The sequence below is a fragment of the Lytechinus pictus genome, chromosome 3 (assembly GCF_037042905.1).
Source record: "Lytechinus pictus isolate F3 Inbred chromosome 3, Lp3.0, whole genome shotgun sequence".
In the NCBI taxonomy this organism is placed as follows: Eukaryota; Metazoa; Echinodermata; class Echinoidea; order Temnopleuroida; family Toxopneustidae; genus Lytechinus; species Lytechinus pictus.
The window spans coordinates 12,254,693-12,274,645 of record NC_087247.1 but is presented as its reverse complement, the minus strand read 5'-3'; the positions used below and the strand labels follow the sequence as shown (position 1 = coordinate 12,274,645).

Genomic DNA, 19,953 nt, shown 5'->3' with positions numbered 1-19,953 from the left:
TAGATTAGATGTTGTCACATTAGTCGCATCCAGCCGACTATCTAGTCACAAAACTAGTTTATCCTAGAGTGTTGGCCTATTATAAAAATAAAGCATTGGAATGATAAAGAGTAAGAACCTAAATTAATCCAATTTTAAACACCACTGTATCTTGGAACAACTTTGATTCCGGGTAGATCCATGTTAAATCTCAGAATTCAGTTAATGAGAGGATCAAATATAGTTTTAAATTTTACATTTTTTTTGAAATATTTCCACTGATTGCTAGGATTGTTCCTTGGAGATAATCAGTGAATTTCAGGCCTATTTAACATAACTGTACACATTTGTAAATCAAACATTCATATCAGGCCTATATTCATTCTGTTTTTTGATCAATATTATTCATTAAACTTCTTTTATGGATAAGTTTTCTTTTTTATAATAGTACCAAAATGAAATATATCATGACCAATGCCATCAAAATATAAATATTTCTTGCAATCGAGTCATAAAATGAACTCATTTTCTATCTGCAAAAGTAAATTCAAATTGTAAAAAGTCTTGATTACAACTGAATTTGTAAATATCTGCAGATACGCAAAGAATAACATACAAAATGAAAGTTTCAAAGTGATTAAGAGCTTTGCATGAAAGACTATGTCATGAATGGATATTAAAAGCAAATGGCATGTAAATGATTATCAAAGGCAAATGTTAGATTAAAAACTTGAGTATTGTACATAACAATATGTTTGAATATGGTTATGTTAGTGTTAATGGTTAGTACACTTTCAAATGACAATATTAGTGCATTGTGAGTGATCCAAGCAAAATTATCTTGTAAACCAGTTCCCTCACAATAAAAAAATAACCTAATACAGGACAATTAAAGAAGGGATCCCCTCCTAATTGTTTGTTCCATTTCAAAAGGCATGTAATATCACACACAAATCTAAGAGCAAAGATCACTAATGTTATACTGAGTGGGCCCAACATAAAGTATGTCATAGATGTACACTTCAATCTTCTGTTTGACAAGTCTTTCGGTTTTACACAGATGAACAACTCTACTCTTCGATACCTGTGGTTCTTACAATATGTACTACAATAGGCGGTTTCAAACCGCCTCGATCACAAGAATCCCCGTTAAATTACGAGAACATTTTTAGGCTAAAAAATACCCATTAATTATTCCTGCATTCACACCGCCCCGAAACATACCCTTCGGGATAAATTCCTGAAGTTAGGAGCATGCGCAGTATGGTCTAATAAGCAGGCAAGGCGCGAGATTCAAAACCACTAGCCCAGCAGCCACCCACGGCGCCCGCGCCCAACGACACGCTGGGCTAAAAGTTCCCGTAAATTGCTTTCACATTGCCAAAATACCTGCGACCTTAGAAAAATCCCCGCGAAAGTTCTCGTAATTTCGCCAAGTACCTACTATTTAGCAGGTATTTTCTCTCGGGGAAATTACGCGTAGTTTGCTTTCACATTACCAAAATACCTGGTATTTTCTGATCGGGGTAAATTTCCCGATCAGAGAATACCTGGAACTGACGAACTTCGAGGCGGTCTGAAACCACCTTATGTTGCATGATTCTTCAGTGCTCCATGAATCAATAAATGGAGTTCATAATCTACAATCTCCGGACTCATTGGCCCGTATTCTGAAGTCAGGTTTAACTTATGGTCTAACTCTGTGCTAAAACTATGGGAAGCCAAATGTTTCAAAATTTCGATTACAGTGGTTGCTTCGCATGTTTACTGTGCTCTTTACTAATTCTTTAATGGTGAAGACAACTGTCATACTTATCCTTCCCAGGCAGTTAATAATGTTTTGGGAGTCAAATGAGCTGATACATTGAACCGCTACTGTTAGAGATTTATGTAACAACTGGCTTTCCATAGTTAAACCCCAACTTAATACCAGTGTTTTAATTAAACCCGACTTAAGAATACGAGCCATTGGGTCAACCAGAACAGGCCCATATCACATCACAGCAGGTAATCCTGCAAAAACTGTATTTATACGTTGTACAAGTCACAATATATGTAATCCTAAATTTGCTTTGAAAACATAGTCATACAGCAAAGTTAATACATTTGCCCCATTTCATATTATGAGTTTGCAATACTCAAGCAGCTTTCATTATTTACAGTTATTATATATCTGCAAATATTACATCGAAAGTAGTACACACTCAGGTTATGTTTAAATATCAGAATCAAAGCATGCATACATTATTCATCATTAACTCTGGAGCTCGGAGTTAGATTATCATTATGCTAAGAAGGTTATACTTTAGTTGTTCAGAGAAGACAGATAAATACGAGGTATTTGTAATCAGCATTTTTTTAAGCCACAAAGGCTCAGAGAGGTCACATGCATTTAGCTTTTAATATGCACATAGGCTTTTAGAACCATCAGCGGATAGTTTGTTAAAGGGGAAGTTCATGACACCAAAGTGGTTTTAATTTTAAAAAGAAATACCAACTTAATGATAGGATAACAGTTTGACAAAAATCCATCAAAGAATTATACAGTAATAGATTGACATTACGTTCAAGCAGCTCCTCCACATTATGAATTCAATAAATTTGTAATGAATACAATATCATTCTCATTGAAATTTGTATAAAATCTGATATATTGAATGCACAGTTAAGATAATTTAAATTTTTTGGAGAAAATAGTATTTTATGATATAAGTCTATATCATGTGATATGAGGAAAAACTGCTCAAATATAAAATCACATATTAAAAACTTATTAAATATCAATAACTGTTACTCTTTCATCAATTTTTGGCAAACCTTCACAAATAATTTCCTTTCATTTTTCTGTTTATATCAAAACCATCTTGATGTCCGGGAGTTTTCCTATAAGGTTTTGGAAAATTAGTTCCTGCGACAGAGGAAATTTAGCTCAGAGGGTGCGAAAATGAGGTTATGCTCACCAGAGATGCAAAAAAAGTTCCATTAAGGGGTTCAAGAATAAGATCATAAGACATTTGCTCCAGGTGAAATCGCTCGTTTGAAATATATGTGCATGAGTATAATCTAGCACGAAACTAGCCCTTGCTTAAACTCATGGTGTAAAAACAGATGCATTCTTTACCCTTGCATTATGAAAACCTATCACTATCTTAACACTATTTAAGTCTTCACAAAATTAGAATAGGAGCAGCTGCAAAAAGGAATGCTAAGTACATACTGGTCGTCTTTTCACAACTTCCCGACATTCCAAATGTAAGATTTTGTGATTTTGTCTTTTCATGTATTTACTTTAAAAAATTATTATATTTTTGGTAAATTGCTAGATTATCAGAATTCTTAGGCCCAAACAGATATGATAGGGATCTAGGACACAAAAAAACCCTGTTGGATAAATTTTGCGATTTTGCATGGAACTTCTTTATCATTTATATACATGTAAAATCACAATATCAAGCATGGGATAAGCTGAAAATTTATCTCACTCTTTATAGTCTGTAACTTTGTGATATATCTAATCACTATGTGCTCAAGCTGTACATTTTAAAAGTAAAATAACAATTAACATTACTGAAAGAGGGTACTCGACACCTAAGTGGGTCCTAACAAATCAAAATTTAATTTCTTTATATTAAAAGAATAATGGTTGAAAAAAATCAATGGCCACTACGCTTGTCTAATATTGGAATGTTACATGTATGTGATACTTGAGTATGATTCACAATATTGTCCCTTTCACAAACTTTAGAAGGCTTTGAAGTCTTGCAATTTATTGTTTGCAAATAATTAGTTACTCAATGTGAACAATTAATGTACATCTTATCACATATTGAAAATGGAAACAAAAAACATAAATAAATTTTCACAGGAGCAAATGTCGGGTCACCAGGAGAGGGCAAGTGATCAAAGCAAAGTTTCCAAATTCAAGCAATCTTTCTCATACCATTTTCTAGTGCGGGCAGTAAAGGGTTTGGTTACATCTTCTGTGTATAATCGCGCTAGGAGTAGAAAAGAGTTTCAATACTCAGTGTTACACTCATGTCCCATGGTAATGATGGTATGGATATACAATGGGTGATTTCAAATTCAGTGTTGACCTCTTGGTGTTGGTGTTAGTGTTAGGTCAATTTTTACATGAGTATAACACCAAACATAAAATGAAGATGGTCCTGAAAAGTAACTCACTAGGTGTTGAGCTGTCAATATGATCTGGATTATTTGTTTTTAACTCAGATTGTAGGTTTTGGAGCTAGGAAACGCAATCCAAAATGTGCTTCCAACACTAACACCGAACTTGTACCACCCATTTGTATGTAATGTGATTGAACTTCGTCAGGGTGAATGGCGACCTATGAGAATATTAGAATTCTGAAAATTTGTTCAGATTCTTAGCTTATTGACTATATATATCTTGGAATATGCTAAACATTCTATACATGACATGGTGATATGCTAATTGTTGTAAACTTAACATCATGATCACTGTCATCAATTATAATTTTCACCATTATTATCATCATTTTCATTACTACCAATACAATTATCACTATCATCATCATCATCATCATCATCAGCATCATTATTATTCTTATCATTGTGAACATCATCATCATTATCTTTTATTATACATTGCTAGCATTAATATTATCAGTATCATGCTCTTGTTATGTTATATTCTTTGGTTCAAGCGTTAGCGGTATGCTTAACAATAATAACAGTAATACATTGTTTATATACAGTAGTGCATATCACAATGATAACATCATGCCTCTATGAGCTTTAGGGTGTGTTTATGCTTCCATTGCGAGGACAGAATCAGCGTTTTCAAACGTCGATCCAAAACGCCGATCGTAAACGTGGTTCTGGGAGTGCTGTTTATGCTTAACTTTTCAGAGGCGAAATCACGATCTCCGGCTGGCTTCGCATCGTAATTTTCGTTGAGCAGGAAAGCGAGGTCAAATTGGGCGCGCCCTTTTTCGAAAGTTGTTATGGGGAAGGTACATCGAATGTTATATAAACATCGAACAATTTCCGATATTTTAGTCATTGCATGGAGCTTCTTGATATAGCCATATAATTTCCACCATGGTAAGAAAAAATAAAGAATATTAAGTACACAAAATAATAAAATATCTATTTGTTTCTGCTATACTGGGGCATCTGGCGATGTCTCCTCATTAAAACTCATGTTCCAGGGTTGTTGTTTTTTTTTGTGTAAATCCCTCAACGTTCATCGTGATGACAAATTGAAGTAATTGAGTAATACTAGTAATAGTACTACACATGCAAAACAAGGGAGATGAGAGGTAATTCCGTGGAGGTAACATGCCACCATGGAGCAATGCAACTGTATTTGCCCGCGGATTTTCATCTCACCGGAAGCATGTACCAAATGACGTCATTTAAACACGTTTACGATCGTGGTTCTGTTTATACTTCCCCAGAAAGCCTGATTCTGGTCAAACGACGTTTACAAACGCACCTTTTTGTGAGTTTACGATAGGTGTTTTGAAACAGCGTTTAAATGAAAGTAAGCATGGACGCAACCGTGTTTTGGACTAATCACGTTTGGAAACGCTGATTCTGGCCTGAAAAGTGGAAGCATAAACTCGGCCTTAGAAGAAAAGAAGAGAAAGATACACCTGTTTACAGAGGAGCATATAATCAATGAAGTACTTGTATATCTTATCTTACAAAAAAGGAATGTCTTCCAAAGGACTTAATAATTCTTCAGTATTAGCTTGTTTCACAATATCAGGCAAGTTGTTCCGAAGCTCAGCAAATGACATTTTGAAAGGACGAGAGCCACAGGTTTGAGATAAGATTGCGAGTAACCTTGGAAGCATTGGTATGTAAGGAGTTGCTTACAAACATTGATCATTTAATATATAAGTGCAGACTTGTTGTTCTAACGATCCATTTTGTTAGAATATTATATTTTTTACATGAAATTAATATTGTATAGATACTGACAATTGAAGTCTCTCCAATTCATAGATTTCTATTTGTCCTGATGAATTTTAATTCCTTTTGAAATTGCTTTTCTTAAATCTCGATTTTGGATTTAAAAAAAATTAATGGTAATAATGATAATAAATAGAAACTATAAAACTTGATCGAACTTTATTGTTAGAGAGGACGTTTATGCAAATCCATAGATCTTTGAGAAAGTTAGAAATAGAAAATACAATTTTGCAAATCAAAGGAATTGAATATAGCATCAAATAACATATAAAGCTAGTAACGCTGTATTTACTGTAGCAGCTTCAGCGCGTAAGGCATTTTAGTTAAAGCTTCAAAAGATAACTGGAAAGAAAATTAGAGTCCTGACGAGTCCTGAGGGGTCTGAATAAGGATTTTACCACTTTCTAGTGCGCGGATCTTCAGTATAATCATCAGGTTCAACAACTGGAACAACTAAAAGATTAAATAGTTGGGCTTTCATAAGAACCATTGTAGGAAAACACAAGAACATTACCTGCTTTATAATTCCATGCAATCAAAGCATTCATTAATCATGAGGTTTATGCTTTCACAGAATTGCCCAGTCTGAGATAAATTTCTCACAAAATATATAGATCAATAAAGTTTTGTTAATATTTACAATATTACGACATGAAGGCCGTTGTTAAATTTGTAAAGTGATTTAAGTACAAACAGGACTACTGTTATCTTCTCAATTCATGTTGAAAAGAAAAAGGGCCCTTCAAAATTGTCCACTAATTCCGTGTAACGTTCACGCTGCACCGGCTTGCGGTGCAGACTCGGCTCGCGGGTTATCTTGCATCGTGTTTACAAGCTGTCCCAGCTCGTGGATCAGAATTGGCTCGCGGGGCAAAAACATAGATCAGTTGATAAAATTTACTTCATGAAACGCGCTCTATTTGCTGGGGCAGACTTGACTTTGAGTTAACACAGAGAAAAATTGCCAAGTCTGGTGCAAGTTAATCACGTTTAAACGCATAAAAAAGGCGAGTCTGCACGTGAGTCCGTGCAGCATGTAAACACGGAATACATTCAAAGGTTTTCAATGGATTGTGTTACTGATCATTCTGCCCACCATACAAATTAGTCAGCAATAACATCCGTATTGATACATTTTCCTTGTTTTCTTTCAAAAATCTGTTCAGGATATTCCTCTCAATTCTTAGAAAAATATCCCTCTTCTTTGCCATGTCAGATCTTGATCCTTTCAGAAAGACATCTGGAAAATGCTAACAAGCACACATAATCAACCAACATGGGAGAAGACGCGTTATTTAAAGGGGAAGTTCACCCCAACAAAAAGCTGCTTAAAATAGAAAGATAAAAATTAGACAAGCATAATGCTGAAAATTTCATCAAAATCCGATCTAAATTAAGAAAGTAATGACATATTAAAGTTTTGTTTAATTTCACAAAACAGTAATATGCACATCCTGGTCGGTATGCAAATGATGGGACCGATGACATCACTCACTCACTATTTCTTTTGTATTTTATTATGTGAAATATGAAATATTTTAATTTTCTCCTCATTGCCATGTGAAAAAAAAATTCCTCCCTGAACATGTGGGATTCCATTGTTTTAACATTCTGTGGTTCAAACAAGAGGGTCCTATTTGTCAAATTCATAAAAATTGAAATATTGTATAATTCAAACCATAAAAAAAACGAAATAGTGAGTGAGTGACATCATCGTCTCTCTCATTATGAGAGAGTTGATGATGTCACTCGATCACTAGTCTCATTTGCATATCACTGAATTGTACATATAACTGTTTTGTGAAAAATAAGCAAAACTTTAAAATGTCATAACTTTCTTATTTTACATCCGATTTTGATGAAGTTTTCAGCGTTATTCTTGCTTGATTTTTCTCTATTTATTCCAATAAACTTTTTCTGGGGTGGACTTGACCTTTAAAGGGGAAGTTCACCCTGACGAAAAGTTTGTAGAATAGATAGCAGAAAAAATACTTAAAACTTATTGGCGACGGTTTGAGGAAATTCCATTAAATATTAAGAAAGCTACTACAATTTGAAATATTTGATTAGTGACGTCATCAACGAGCAGCTGCCCCATTTGTTATGTAATATAAAATGCATAAATTTCATTTTTTCAATGGTTCGTGATTACTTATTTTTTTAAGTTTCTTTTTAGGAGCGCGTGTGAAATGATTTGTGTATTGATATACTGACAAAACAATAAAATCCATTTTCAATTTTCTGGGAAAATGATGTTTCACTTATTTTTTTTTGCCATACAATATGTAGGAGAGCTGCTTGCATATGACGTCTCAAGTCACATAATTAAAATTCATATAACTTTTTTATATTTTGATGGATTTTCCTCAAAATTTTGCCAGTATTTTTACTTTTTTCTGCTATTTTTTCCAATAAACTTTTTGTCAGGTTTAACTTCCTCGTTAATTCTCCAGATGACGATCTGGTCACTATCCCTCAAATATGCATGATACATGGTCTAAATCCCACTTGCCTGCATGGACCAACTTTGAAATTGATCCCTGAAATATTTCTTCATTAGACCTATAATATTCATGACCTTGTGACTGTTGAGTTGTTTCCTTTGATACACTTCAAAATAATTAATAGGATAATTGTCACTCATATGCATATTTAAACCTGTACATTTGAAGATGATACTGTTTCATAAAGACTTTTATAATAACAAATACACAATTTCTATAACAATTTCAGTATCAGCCAATATAATTGAATGATTTCAGTAGCTTAAGACTGTTACTACAGGTATTTGTTAACGAGTTTTATGAAATGTGCCCCCGGATGGACAAAAAGACAACGTAACACGTCCAGCAACCACCTACAATAGGTGAGGCATGATCATTTCCTTAAACACTACAAAAACGTTCTCATTTTAAGCATGTTGTTTAAGCCCGTTACTCTAACAACTATTGTTTAAACTTTTTAAACAACTGATTAAACTTTTTTTAACAACTGTTTAAACTTTTAAACAAGTTGTTTAAAAAGTTTAAACAACTTGTTGTGAGAGCGACAGGCTTTTAAACAATGTGCTATTTTTTTACTGTGTACAAGAGGCATAACAAACAGTGTTCATAGTGGTAGTGTCCATGATCTCTAGGGCTAGAATGAAATAAAAAATTAATATTCACCGTTTATTGGGCAGGGGTGGGCAGGTACATGTATATCAGAAGTGGGTGTATGTTAAAGGACTGAAATTAAAATTTTAGAAATACACCCAAAAAAAATACATGTTCGTGCACTTTAATGTTCCTCAAGATCTTCCCCATACCAAGATAACTACATACTCTACATCATTACCATTTCCGTACACGAGGGTCATAAGTATAAGTGGGCGTGGTCACAACCTCTAAGGCTGGAAGGAAAGAAAATAAATATATACCATGCATTTTCACATTTCATGATCTTTCAGGCTATTCAGATGGAAAATATTCACGCTCAGAAAAACAATATGAAAGGTCATAATACAGCCAAAAAGACTGTTAACTCCCTCAAATTAATTTCAAGTTTGCTAAAAGCCGGTAACTTGCTGGTGGCTAGCTAGTTACAAGCTAGTGGCAGGCTAGTTATTAGACATGAAAAGCTTAATAAGCTTGTAATTGGCATGCAGATAAATTTTCAAGCAATCTTTTAGCAAGTTAACTGTTTGCTAACTATTGTTTAATTACTTATCAATTAAATACTAAGTCAGCTGCTGGTTGCTAGCTAGTTGATGGCTGCAACCAGGCAAAAAATAAATGAATTATTTTCGGGGTGGGGCCTACTTTTCAAAGATTACTGCCTGAATCCGCCAGGGCTCCTTTTAGAGTTTCCAGGGCTCATTTGAGCAATGGGGGGGGGGGTGGAAATCGCCCTAGTCCCGCAAAAGTTTTTTTTATCTGCTTACAACAGGCCATAGGGGCGACCATACATGTAGGACTAGAGTAGAATTAGAACTTATTTCAATTCTACAGTCACCATAGAAATTAGAAAAAAATCCACATCAATGTAAAATTATAATTCTACGAAGGTTCTGTGAAATTAACGTATTGTGACCTTGCATTTGACATGTGGGTGCACAGCATTCAACTTTTGACAGCCTCGTCAAGAACCTATGGCCATCGCAGTTGTGTCATCACCACAAAAGACAAATGGCAGCAGTTTCTTTCTCCATATATTCAAAACACACTGTGCGGCAACCCTTACTAAACATGCCTGTGGAAATAATGCAGCGACCATACAACTGCTAGTGTAGCCTACTGGCCATGGATATTTTATAGTCCACAGTGGCCAAGGTAAATGTGACAGAAGGTGGTTTCAAACCGCCTCGATCACAAGAATCCCCGTTAAATTACGAGAACTTTTTTAGGCTGAAAAATACCCATTAATTATTCCTGCATTCACACCGCCCTGAAACATACCCTTCGGGATAAGTTCCTGAAGTTACGAGCATGCGCAGTATGGTCTGATAAGCAGCAAGGCGCGAAATTCAAAATCACTAGCCCAGCAGCAACCCATGCACGGCGCCGCACCCAACGACACGCTGGGCTAAAAGTTCCCGTAATTTGCTTTCAGACCGCCAAAATACCCACGACCTTGGAAAAATCCCCGCGAAAGTTCTCGTAATTTCGCCAAGTACCTACTATTTATTGGGTATTTTCTTTCGGGGATATTACGCGTAGTTTGCTTTCACACCGCCAAAATACCTGGTATTTTCTGATCGGGGTAAATTTCCCGATCAGAGAATACCTGGAACGGGCGAACTTCGAGGCGGTCTGAAACCACCTAGAGGCAGTACACCGTAGTTCAAATCATGAAGTTACTTTACGATTCTGTAGTTAACCTTCTGTGCATTGCAAATCATTGTCTATGCCTACAATGCACTTAATTTATCTTAAAAGATGTTAAAACGAAACAGAATTCACAAAGATATCAAGGGCTAACAAAAATCATTCAGCATATTAAAAACTGTAAACATTAAGTTAGAAAGATACATATTGAGATCAATACTTCACCACTGCGTTAAAAAGGGAAATTCATAATCAAACAAGTTCAAGAATCAAATGCACTCATATTTACAATTCAACATTTTGTTATGGTTAAATTGTGAAACCTAAACATATAACGTATTACAATGCATGCCTACATAATGTATCTGTTAAAGTTCTGTTAAAGTTTTGAGTGTTCCAGTGCAAAGAATTTTGGGCAAGATTTTGCTCTCAATCCATTCATAACCAATTAAAACCCACATGTATCTAAACCAGCACCGCCAATTCTACCTCCACTCTCTCTCTAATGCACTACATGTATCGCAATGAATTCTCACCCAAATGAATGCATACATTGTAAATGTCAAATTATGTATTTACAGAGAATGTTTGCTATAAAGTATGTTTTGCTGTGCACAGAAGTCATTTTACAAATCAAAAAGTACCAGAATTCCACAATGAAAGCTTCGTTACTGGACCTCTACTGGACCTCTAGGAAGAACAGAGGAAGAACAGAGCCATTATGTCATTGGCTCTGAATAGAGTGATCCATCTGTATATTTTTAAGTGTTTTTATATATTTATATTTAATCCCATATTTGTGCAATGTATTTGGTTGTGATTTTTACATGGTAAATAAAACCAAACCAAGTGCTAATTTCATGTCTTCTCTCCCATATGTGCACATGAACTGTGTACTGCGCACGAGACTGCGCATCAGTGCATTGGATAAATATACACGTTTATGCAACAACAAAAATAAACATATTGTAATTGTATGCATGGACTCATGGAGTTAAAATCCATGATCGGGATAACAATTTTTTTTTTCTTTAAAAAAATAAACAGTATGGACACCTTTCATGATAAGAATGTGGAGCATTTCCTCAGAACATTGAGAAACATAATTTGATTGTGAAATGAAATGATTTAGCATTGGTATACTTGTACATTTCAATGATATGCTTGCTAAAAAAATATCAGTGCAGGATGTTGGAAATATATATGTGCTTTGACCTATGGCTATAACCCTGGGTAAATATATACTTGCTTGCATGTGCAATTATATGTACAGGTAATGGCCGTAACAAACCAAACCTGTAAAATTTCCCTTAAAGGGGAATCCAGCCTTGGCCATTAAATGTTGTGTTGGGAAGGAGAAAAATAAATTAAACAGAATGGTGAAAGTTTGAAAGAAATCGGACAAGTAATAAGAAAGTTATAGCTGCTTTAAAATTGAGATCACTAATACTATGTAGATTTCAAATTGGCAACTGGGTAAGTAAATTATGACAAGGGGCAAGGACAACTTTCCCATAGGCCATGTACTTTATTATCAGGGATTTGTGGTTTTCTCCCAAGTACCCATTCCCCTGGGGCAGTAATATAAATATAACCCAGATAGTATATTGTTTAATGTCCTCATGAAAGAAAAATAAAATTTGAAATAAAACTTTTTGGAAAAATTACATTTTAGCCATAATATGTATTGGAGTACATGGAAGAGTAGTCCTTGCCTTACATCACTATGACATCCTATATGCGGCCAATTTGAAGTCTCCATGGGTATAGTGATTACCAATATTTACAACTTTTAAAAATTCATAACTTTCTTGTTGTTTGTCCTTTATTGTTCAAACTTTCACCTATCAACTTGTCTGATTTTTCTTTTCCTTATAAAAACAAGTTTTTATTTGGGTTGGGTTCCCCTTTAAATGTATAACAATAATAATGAGGGCTACAAAATTTCTTATCAAAACACATTTTCTCCAAATGTTTCTTATCACAATAAGTCTCTCAAACCATATATATTTTTATCATATCCATTTCATTTGACATTCAAACAATTCGTACATTTTTTTTCCATTGAGTAGAGCCCACAACCAGAATCTGAATTGAATATAGGCTGAGCTGAAATATCTTCAATTTTTTGCCTTTTGCCTGTAGTTTAATGTTGTTGCTACATAATTTTTGCATTGAACCACTATTAGGTGATCATGAGGGGGATTTAATTCAAAGACAGATACATTTACAGTACATATACCATTAAAACAATATTCTTGATTTGAATAATGTGATTTTGAGGCGTGCCTTATTAACTTTGCAATGTCATCTTAGGTCTCCAGTATATATTCATAGCCTTTACTCTGAAAGGTGATGATTCATATTTTAAAATTGAATGGCAATGATTTCCAGAAGGGTTTTACAACTTTTACCACAATTTTCTTGGCCTACTGTGGGAAATAAAATGTATCATACAGTTTGTCTCTGTAAAATAGATACAAATGTGCTATTAAAGTGTGTAGGACTATATATGTATGAAATAAATAATCTTTATCTATCCTCTCACATGGATGTCTATGGTGTGTAATGTTAGCACATGATCGATGGGTCACTATCAATGGGAGAAAAGATATTGCATGCAACAGAACATGGTAGCTGGGATACGTGGCAAAGATGGTAAAAAACACAAAAATTTGTAGTTTTACCATTTCCTCAAACGAGCATCGTAAAGTCCACTAATATCAGGTCCAGCTGAAAAGGTACATAAACGATGATGATCTGTTTCAAGTCTCTCCTCATTTTAGTTTGTATTGTTACCATACTTTCAAAGCCAGTGAAAATAATTTAATATTCTACTTTATGAACATCGTATGTTTTGAAAATGTATAATATAATGTTATAAATTTTCAAAAATAAGAAAAGTTATTAGCTAGTGGAATAGTACACTGTACTGCCATGAGCAATTCTATTCTGTACAAAAGGTATGGAATAAGAAAATATTGTTGCAATTTATCTCTTTGCCATTGCAAATATTGAGTAAACAAAATTATCATCGCACTTGAACGCTTGAGCTTCTAATAGGCAGCCATATACCTCTTTACTTATAATGTAAATTGCAAAATACCCATTAATAAAAAAAAATCATATGAAAAATTAAAGAACAATGCTAAATTCCAGTAAAGTTATCGAAAGCCCAAGCTGCTTGTTTTCACAAACATCTGTAACCGATATCATAGCATTATACAGAAAAAACCCATTCCTATGTTTCACAGTGCACATGCAATACAACAATACAACAATATTTTCCTGTTATTCTTTTGAGTTCCACTAATTATATCTTTCTTTGGCCCTTCAAATTCTCACGAAAGTGATCTACCTTCATTCTTTATGCTTTTTTCTTTCATGCAAAGAGCCTATGTTCACCATTTAGATGATAACATATGTACATTCAAACATGTAGGCCTACTTGACATTCATTTACATGTAGATTGATGGAGCCATATATAGACCTAAAACCCCCATTGTGTAAAACTTTGCATTTGGTAACTATGCAACTTATCATGGTCATATCACTCAAAGTCATTTCAACAGAGCCAATGTTTTCATAGAAGTTACCACAATAATACTGTCATAGTCTTATATTGCACTTTTCATGAGATCCATATAAAAGTGCTCTACAACGTAGAAAATTTAAAGTATATAAACAAAATCAAGGTCATTGTGAATGGAACTACGTTGAATATGCCTTTTTCATGAGGTAAGTCTTTAAATTGGATCTGAACAATGTGATATCAGGGATAGAATGTAGGGGAAGCTGGAAGAGAATTCCAGAGATGTGGGGCAGAGCTTTTGGATGGGTGGCATAGTTACCATAATAAAAAATATCAGATTTAAGCATGCACCATGTGCTTACATGTATCTCAATACTTACTGATTCTATAAATCTATCTATCTGAACACAAAAACAAAAAATCAGGTTTTTTCAAATTGCCTAATTTTTAAGATGTGTACTTTTGAGAATGTGTGTTCAAAGAATTTATACTTTTATCATTAATGATTAATCCCTTTAGCATTTTATTTCACGATTCAGGATATTGCAGTCGATCTCTGTGCCTTCTGGCATGCATTCATGCATTTGAAGAAAAAAAAAAGTAAATTGAAAATCTTGCAGGAAAATCATCAAATTTTAGTAAGCCTTGCTGGTGAGTAAAAAAACAGTGCTGATTTTCACTAAAAACTTTACTTACCATCTTTTTATACCTCTTTAATCAAGCTGGTGACTAAATAAATACAGACAATGTCTTTAAAACCAGCAAGAAAGTTTGTTGAAGAAAAAAATACAATAAAACAGGATTTCATGCTCTCTTTGCCCAATAAAGCTTTTTTTCACAGGAATTTCTTTTCTCTCAAATTTGACAAAACAAATGTAATACCTACCCGCTGTGAGTTGAGGTAGTATGAGAAAATAAATCATTTCAGTTTTACATAATTTACATTATTGACTGCAAGAAATATCATGGAAAAATTTGTTTGTGTACATGTCGATAACAATTACTCTGTAATAAATCAAACTGATGTCAATGACACAAAATGTGGATATTAGATAATCACCTACACTTTAATTTCATTTTGATATGGAGCATGACAGAACTCAATTATGAAACTCTACTGGTTTCTAGAGTTTTACTATCTTTTTTTATATTTGGGTTTGCATGAATAAGCCAGAACTTTGTCCACACTTCTATATACACGTCCAAGCATCAATGCCTTCATAAATCCATTAATATTAAAACAACTCAACAGTTGCGCAATGATAACAAATACAGCCCTTCACTTTGTGCTGTAATACTGACATGCAGTCCAGACTGTAACATTAGATTTAACTCTTTGTGTGCGTACAATAATTACAATTGTACATTTGACATTTGCTTGAAGTTCTGCTTTTCTGTTGCAGCTTTGATATTTGTAACTATTCAATTGACGTTGATACACATTGGTTATTTTTATAGTTCCTCCAGTACAGAGGGTTAGGAGAAAGCTTTACGCACTTTACCCACTTAACACACAAAGATATAATGACGTTACAAAATGAAAGGTCACTTACCTGGATAGGAACGATAAAACCCATCCGCACTGCCAAAATACTGCCAAAGAAGCTGCGGATCCTCCTCAAAGTTACTGAGAAAGACGCTATCAACACCTTCGGTTGCCTGGATACCGTTCAAGATAACCTTGTCTGTAAGGAATAATGAGTCATCACTGTTTTAGCATGAATAGATACATGATGAGGCAAAGCAGTGAAAAGCACTCTTCAGCAAGAACAGGGCCCCGTCTTACAAAGAGTTGCGATTGAACCGATCAATCGCAACTATTGGCGGCCAGCAACGTCAACATGTATTATGCATGTTTGTTCAAAATATTTTCTAGCTATGATGTATATTCATGCATTAATTGTTTTCTTTAAATATTCACTGTGCTTCTCTTTGTTTACAAAGGACATTGTGCAAATTTCCTGTGGAAAAATTTATGACACTGATGGATTTCCATAGAGTTAGAATTGATTGGATCAATTGTAATTCTTTGTAAGACGGGCCCAGGATATTTATCATCCAGGTATGGCATTGATCATTAAAGTAGTAATGCTCTGCTTTTATATAATACTACAATTACATTTCTAGGTGATTTACAGGTGTTTTTATTAAACCCAATCATCTGATCCTGGCTTGCCCAAATAAAACATTTGTACACATTAAAAAATGTTTAACTCCTGAAAAAAAATACCTGAAAACACTTTTGTTCAATTCTTTTTAATTTCCTTTGAAATTTGTTGAGAAGCACCTTCAGCACTCTACAGAGTGGATTGTCACAATATACATCTACACGTAAGTCCAATTACAATGTCACGTTCTATGCATGAACCAAGTTAAATATTTACTCTACAGAAACATTGCACATGAGCTAAACAACTTTATTGGATTACATTTTTTTTAATGTTTAATCATGCAATAGGATTAAAAAAATAAGCAAATAAATTCCATACTGCGAGATCAGTACATTGAAAAATAATCTATTCCTTGAAATAGGAATATATATGGAGTGATCATCAACAGGAGACAAGGTATTGAAGGCACGGTGGATGAAAGAATGATGAAACAGCTGGTCTACATGACCTTGCCCAATCAATGTAATGACAACTGCTCAGTGCCGGCCGGCCACACAGAAGCGTTGTAAGCCTAACAGAGCGCGAAGAGTAAGCCCAGTCACATATCCATTTCATTTGACATTCAAACAATTCGTACATGTCAAAACATTTATTTCAATGTGTAAGTAATGCATTGATGTAACATAAGGCGTCGCTGTGACATTACCGATTGTAACAGGGCCTCTGTTAGTGCACCGTTAGCGCTAACAACGTTTCTGTGCTGTCAGTACAATTAACAGATCCATATTTAGGGATGCCAGTTGGAATTGATCAGAGGGCCTGAAAATCACCTATAATACAATATTTTGTACACAAAAATGATAAAACTATGGCCTGAAAATAAATTGCAAGAGCCTGAATTCAGGCTTTTGCCTGAAAACTGGCATCCCTGCATATTACATGAATTTACTCACAACTACCAGACTGTTATAAAATCAGTTTTGATTAATCCCCTTTTCAATAAGTTGTATGTAATGTCTCAAATATTTCATTTTGGAAAAAGCAGATCTGGTGGCAGCAGTGGGATATGAACTAATGCCATGTATTGAAGTGACTACTCATCATGTGAATATTGACCATATTCTATAATGTACCTGTATCGTCTCAAATATTTTATGGCAGAAGTAGCACAACTGGTAGCAGCAGTGGGACATGAACCCATTCCACTCAAGTGACTACTCATCGAGTCATTATACCATAAATTGTACATGAATTGTCTCAAATATTTCATTACAGAAGTAGCACATCTGGTGGCAGCAGTGGTTTATGAACCATTGCCACTGAAGTGACTACTAATCAAGTCATTTGACTATATTACTCATATATGCTACAATGTGCATGTAATATCTGAAATATTTCATTGCAAAAGTAGATCTGGTGGCAGCGGTGGGATAAGAAGCAATGCCAGAATTCTTAAAATCAAGTACATTGATCAAAATATGTTGCCAAACTAAAGAACATTACTGATATCTGATCAATTAACATGAAAATATGAATTATGTCATGCAAGTGTTGCATTACATCAAATTACAACCTTTTGTCACATGTGAGTAGCTGCTCTTGAAAAACAATAAAATTTGATTGATGCATTGTTCAGGTGCTTAAAAAAATCACTTTTTATTGTCCAAAACAGAAATAAAAAATAGATATCATCCAAATTATCATATCACTCAATTGATTGTGGGCCCAGCAGCCACTGAGCACCAGCAGATCAATGTTGCTCTATCCCTTAAATCATCAAGTGCCAAACAGGGTAACAGCAACTCCCATCTTTTAACGTCTTTTAGTCTCTTTAATTATGTAGAGCAAATGAAAGACTAGATTAACAACATTTCTCTTTCATCTCTCTTTTCATTTTAATCTTGTTCATTATGTAAAGCAAATGGATGACTAAATTAACAGTATTTCTGGCATTCCTAAAATACATCTAAATATCAGTAGATGAAAGTCTTGTTGAAAATTTACAAATGTAGCATACTCATTGACTGTTCAAAGTTTGCATACTAAAACCTTCATCCCACACCCTGTGGAAAAAACTACTATACATGTACATGTACAATAGGAATACATAAAACCACACTGCAAGCAGCCATGCACGAGGAATAATTACATTAGCATGTAAACAAAAGTGCATGGAGTAATGGCATCAGCATGTGAACCCTGGTGCAATGGACAAAGGGTGGTTTCAGACCGCCTCAAAGTTTGTCAGTTCCAGCTATTTTCTGATCAGGAAATTTACCCCAATCAGAAAATATCAGGTAATTTTGTCAATGTGAAAGCAAATTACACGTAATCTCCCCAAAATAAAATACCTGCTAAATAGTAGGTACTTGTCAAAATTACGAGAACTTTCGCGGGGAATTTTTCCAAGGCCGAAAGTTATTTTGGCAGTGAGAAAGCAAATTACGAGAGCTTATAGCCCAGTGTGTAGATTGGGCCCAGGCGCCATGGGGGGCTGCTGAGCTAGCAATTTTGAATCTTGTGCCTTGTTTGTTTAGCAGACCGTACTGCACTTTCTCTTAACTTCAGGATTTTAATGGGGATTCTTGTGATCGAGGCGGTTCGAAACCACCTAAAGAGTGAGCGGATGATATGAGATATACTGACCTCCCTCATAGATGTCTGTCGGTATTTGGACAGAGCTGCAGTTTAGATTGACATCGGACTTGAATCTCTCATCATATGTCAGAGTCAAGTTTCCCAAATTCTTAGAGTTCTTGTAGTCTACATCACCAATCTAAATCACACAGATAATGCAAAGTAAAAATTTGATCAGGTAGACACTTACTTTCATACATGCTTGACTAGAAAATCTTATAAAGTCAACCTCCCATTTGGATAGAGTTGTACGCGTAATGAATCCATACATTTGCTATTTCTGTATTTTCCATCATTGTTGGATCACTGACATTTTACTGTCATTTCTCACTATAATTTCATTATGTAATGTACCATGGGAGGATAAAATGTTCAAATGAAACCTTATAATTAAATTCAATTCAGTGAATATGCACTAAATTGTGACAACATGAATGCATCTTTGTGGTATAGCTTAAAAGTTGTGCTTTAATATGTTGTTCTTTCATATTCCAAATAATATTCAAGCTCAAAATTCTAATTCTGCATATTTTCATTCACACAATCTTCATTGAGATGACAGTCAACAATCATTGTAATGCTTTAATTCTATGGAATCACACTGTAATGATCTGTTAGATCATACAACCTGAGAATTACTGAATAATACTTACTGCAATATCATGGTCAGCAGTGTAATTAGCAAATTCCTCCTCTAGCTTATCAACTATTTTCTGTAGAAATGAAGAAAACATCATATCAACATTACAATTGCATTCTACATACATTAGATTTAATAATGATTTTGGGGGAATGATACTTTACAGTGTAGGGAATAGCACTAGATGTCATAATGGCCCATTACAAATGAGAACATAAAAAAAAACTGCAGTAGATTGCACCATATGTGGGTTATAGATTGATGAATGATGATACCTGTAGATAAAG

General features: G+C 34.5%; 1 protein-coding gene and 1 long non-coding RNA gene across 4 annotated transcripts in view; both read right to left on the bottom strand.

Moving 5' to 3' along the window:
• Positions 1-182, bottom strand: part of LOC129257822 (voltage-dependent calcium channel subunit alpha-2/delta-1-like) — a 57,601-nt gene extending 57,419 nt beyond the window's left edge. Inside the window, exon 1 of the mRNA XM_064097943.1 lies at positions 143-182. Within this exon, the coding sequence (XP_063954013.1) occupies positions 143-182 (40 nt within the window). The remainder of the gene's footprint in view (positions 1-142) is intronic.
• A 5,006-nt stretch (positions 183-5,188) lies between these two features.
• On the bottom strand, positions 5,189-19,741 carry LOC129257823 (uncharacterized). Of its 3 annotated transcripts, none has more exons than XR_010292919.1 (4): positions 19,680-19,741; positions 19,036-19,165; positions 15,832-15,963; positions 5,189-6,393 (listed from the first exon to the last, which is right to left on the bottom strand). It is a non-coding gene; the product is annotated as an uncharacterized LOC129257823 (long non-coding RNA). The 3 variants fall into 3 exon arrangements; XR_010292917.1 differs by lacking the exon at positions 5,189-6,393 and adding an exon at positions 8,115-9,331; XR_010292918.1 differs by lacking the exon at positions 5,189-6,393 and adding an exon at positions 11,779-13,478.
• Between the last annotated feature and the right edge of the window lie 212 nt (positions 19,742-19,953).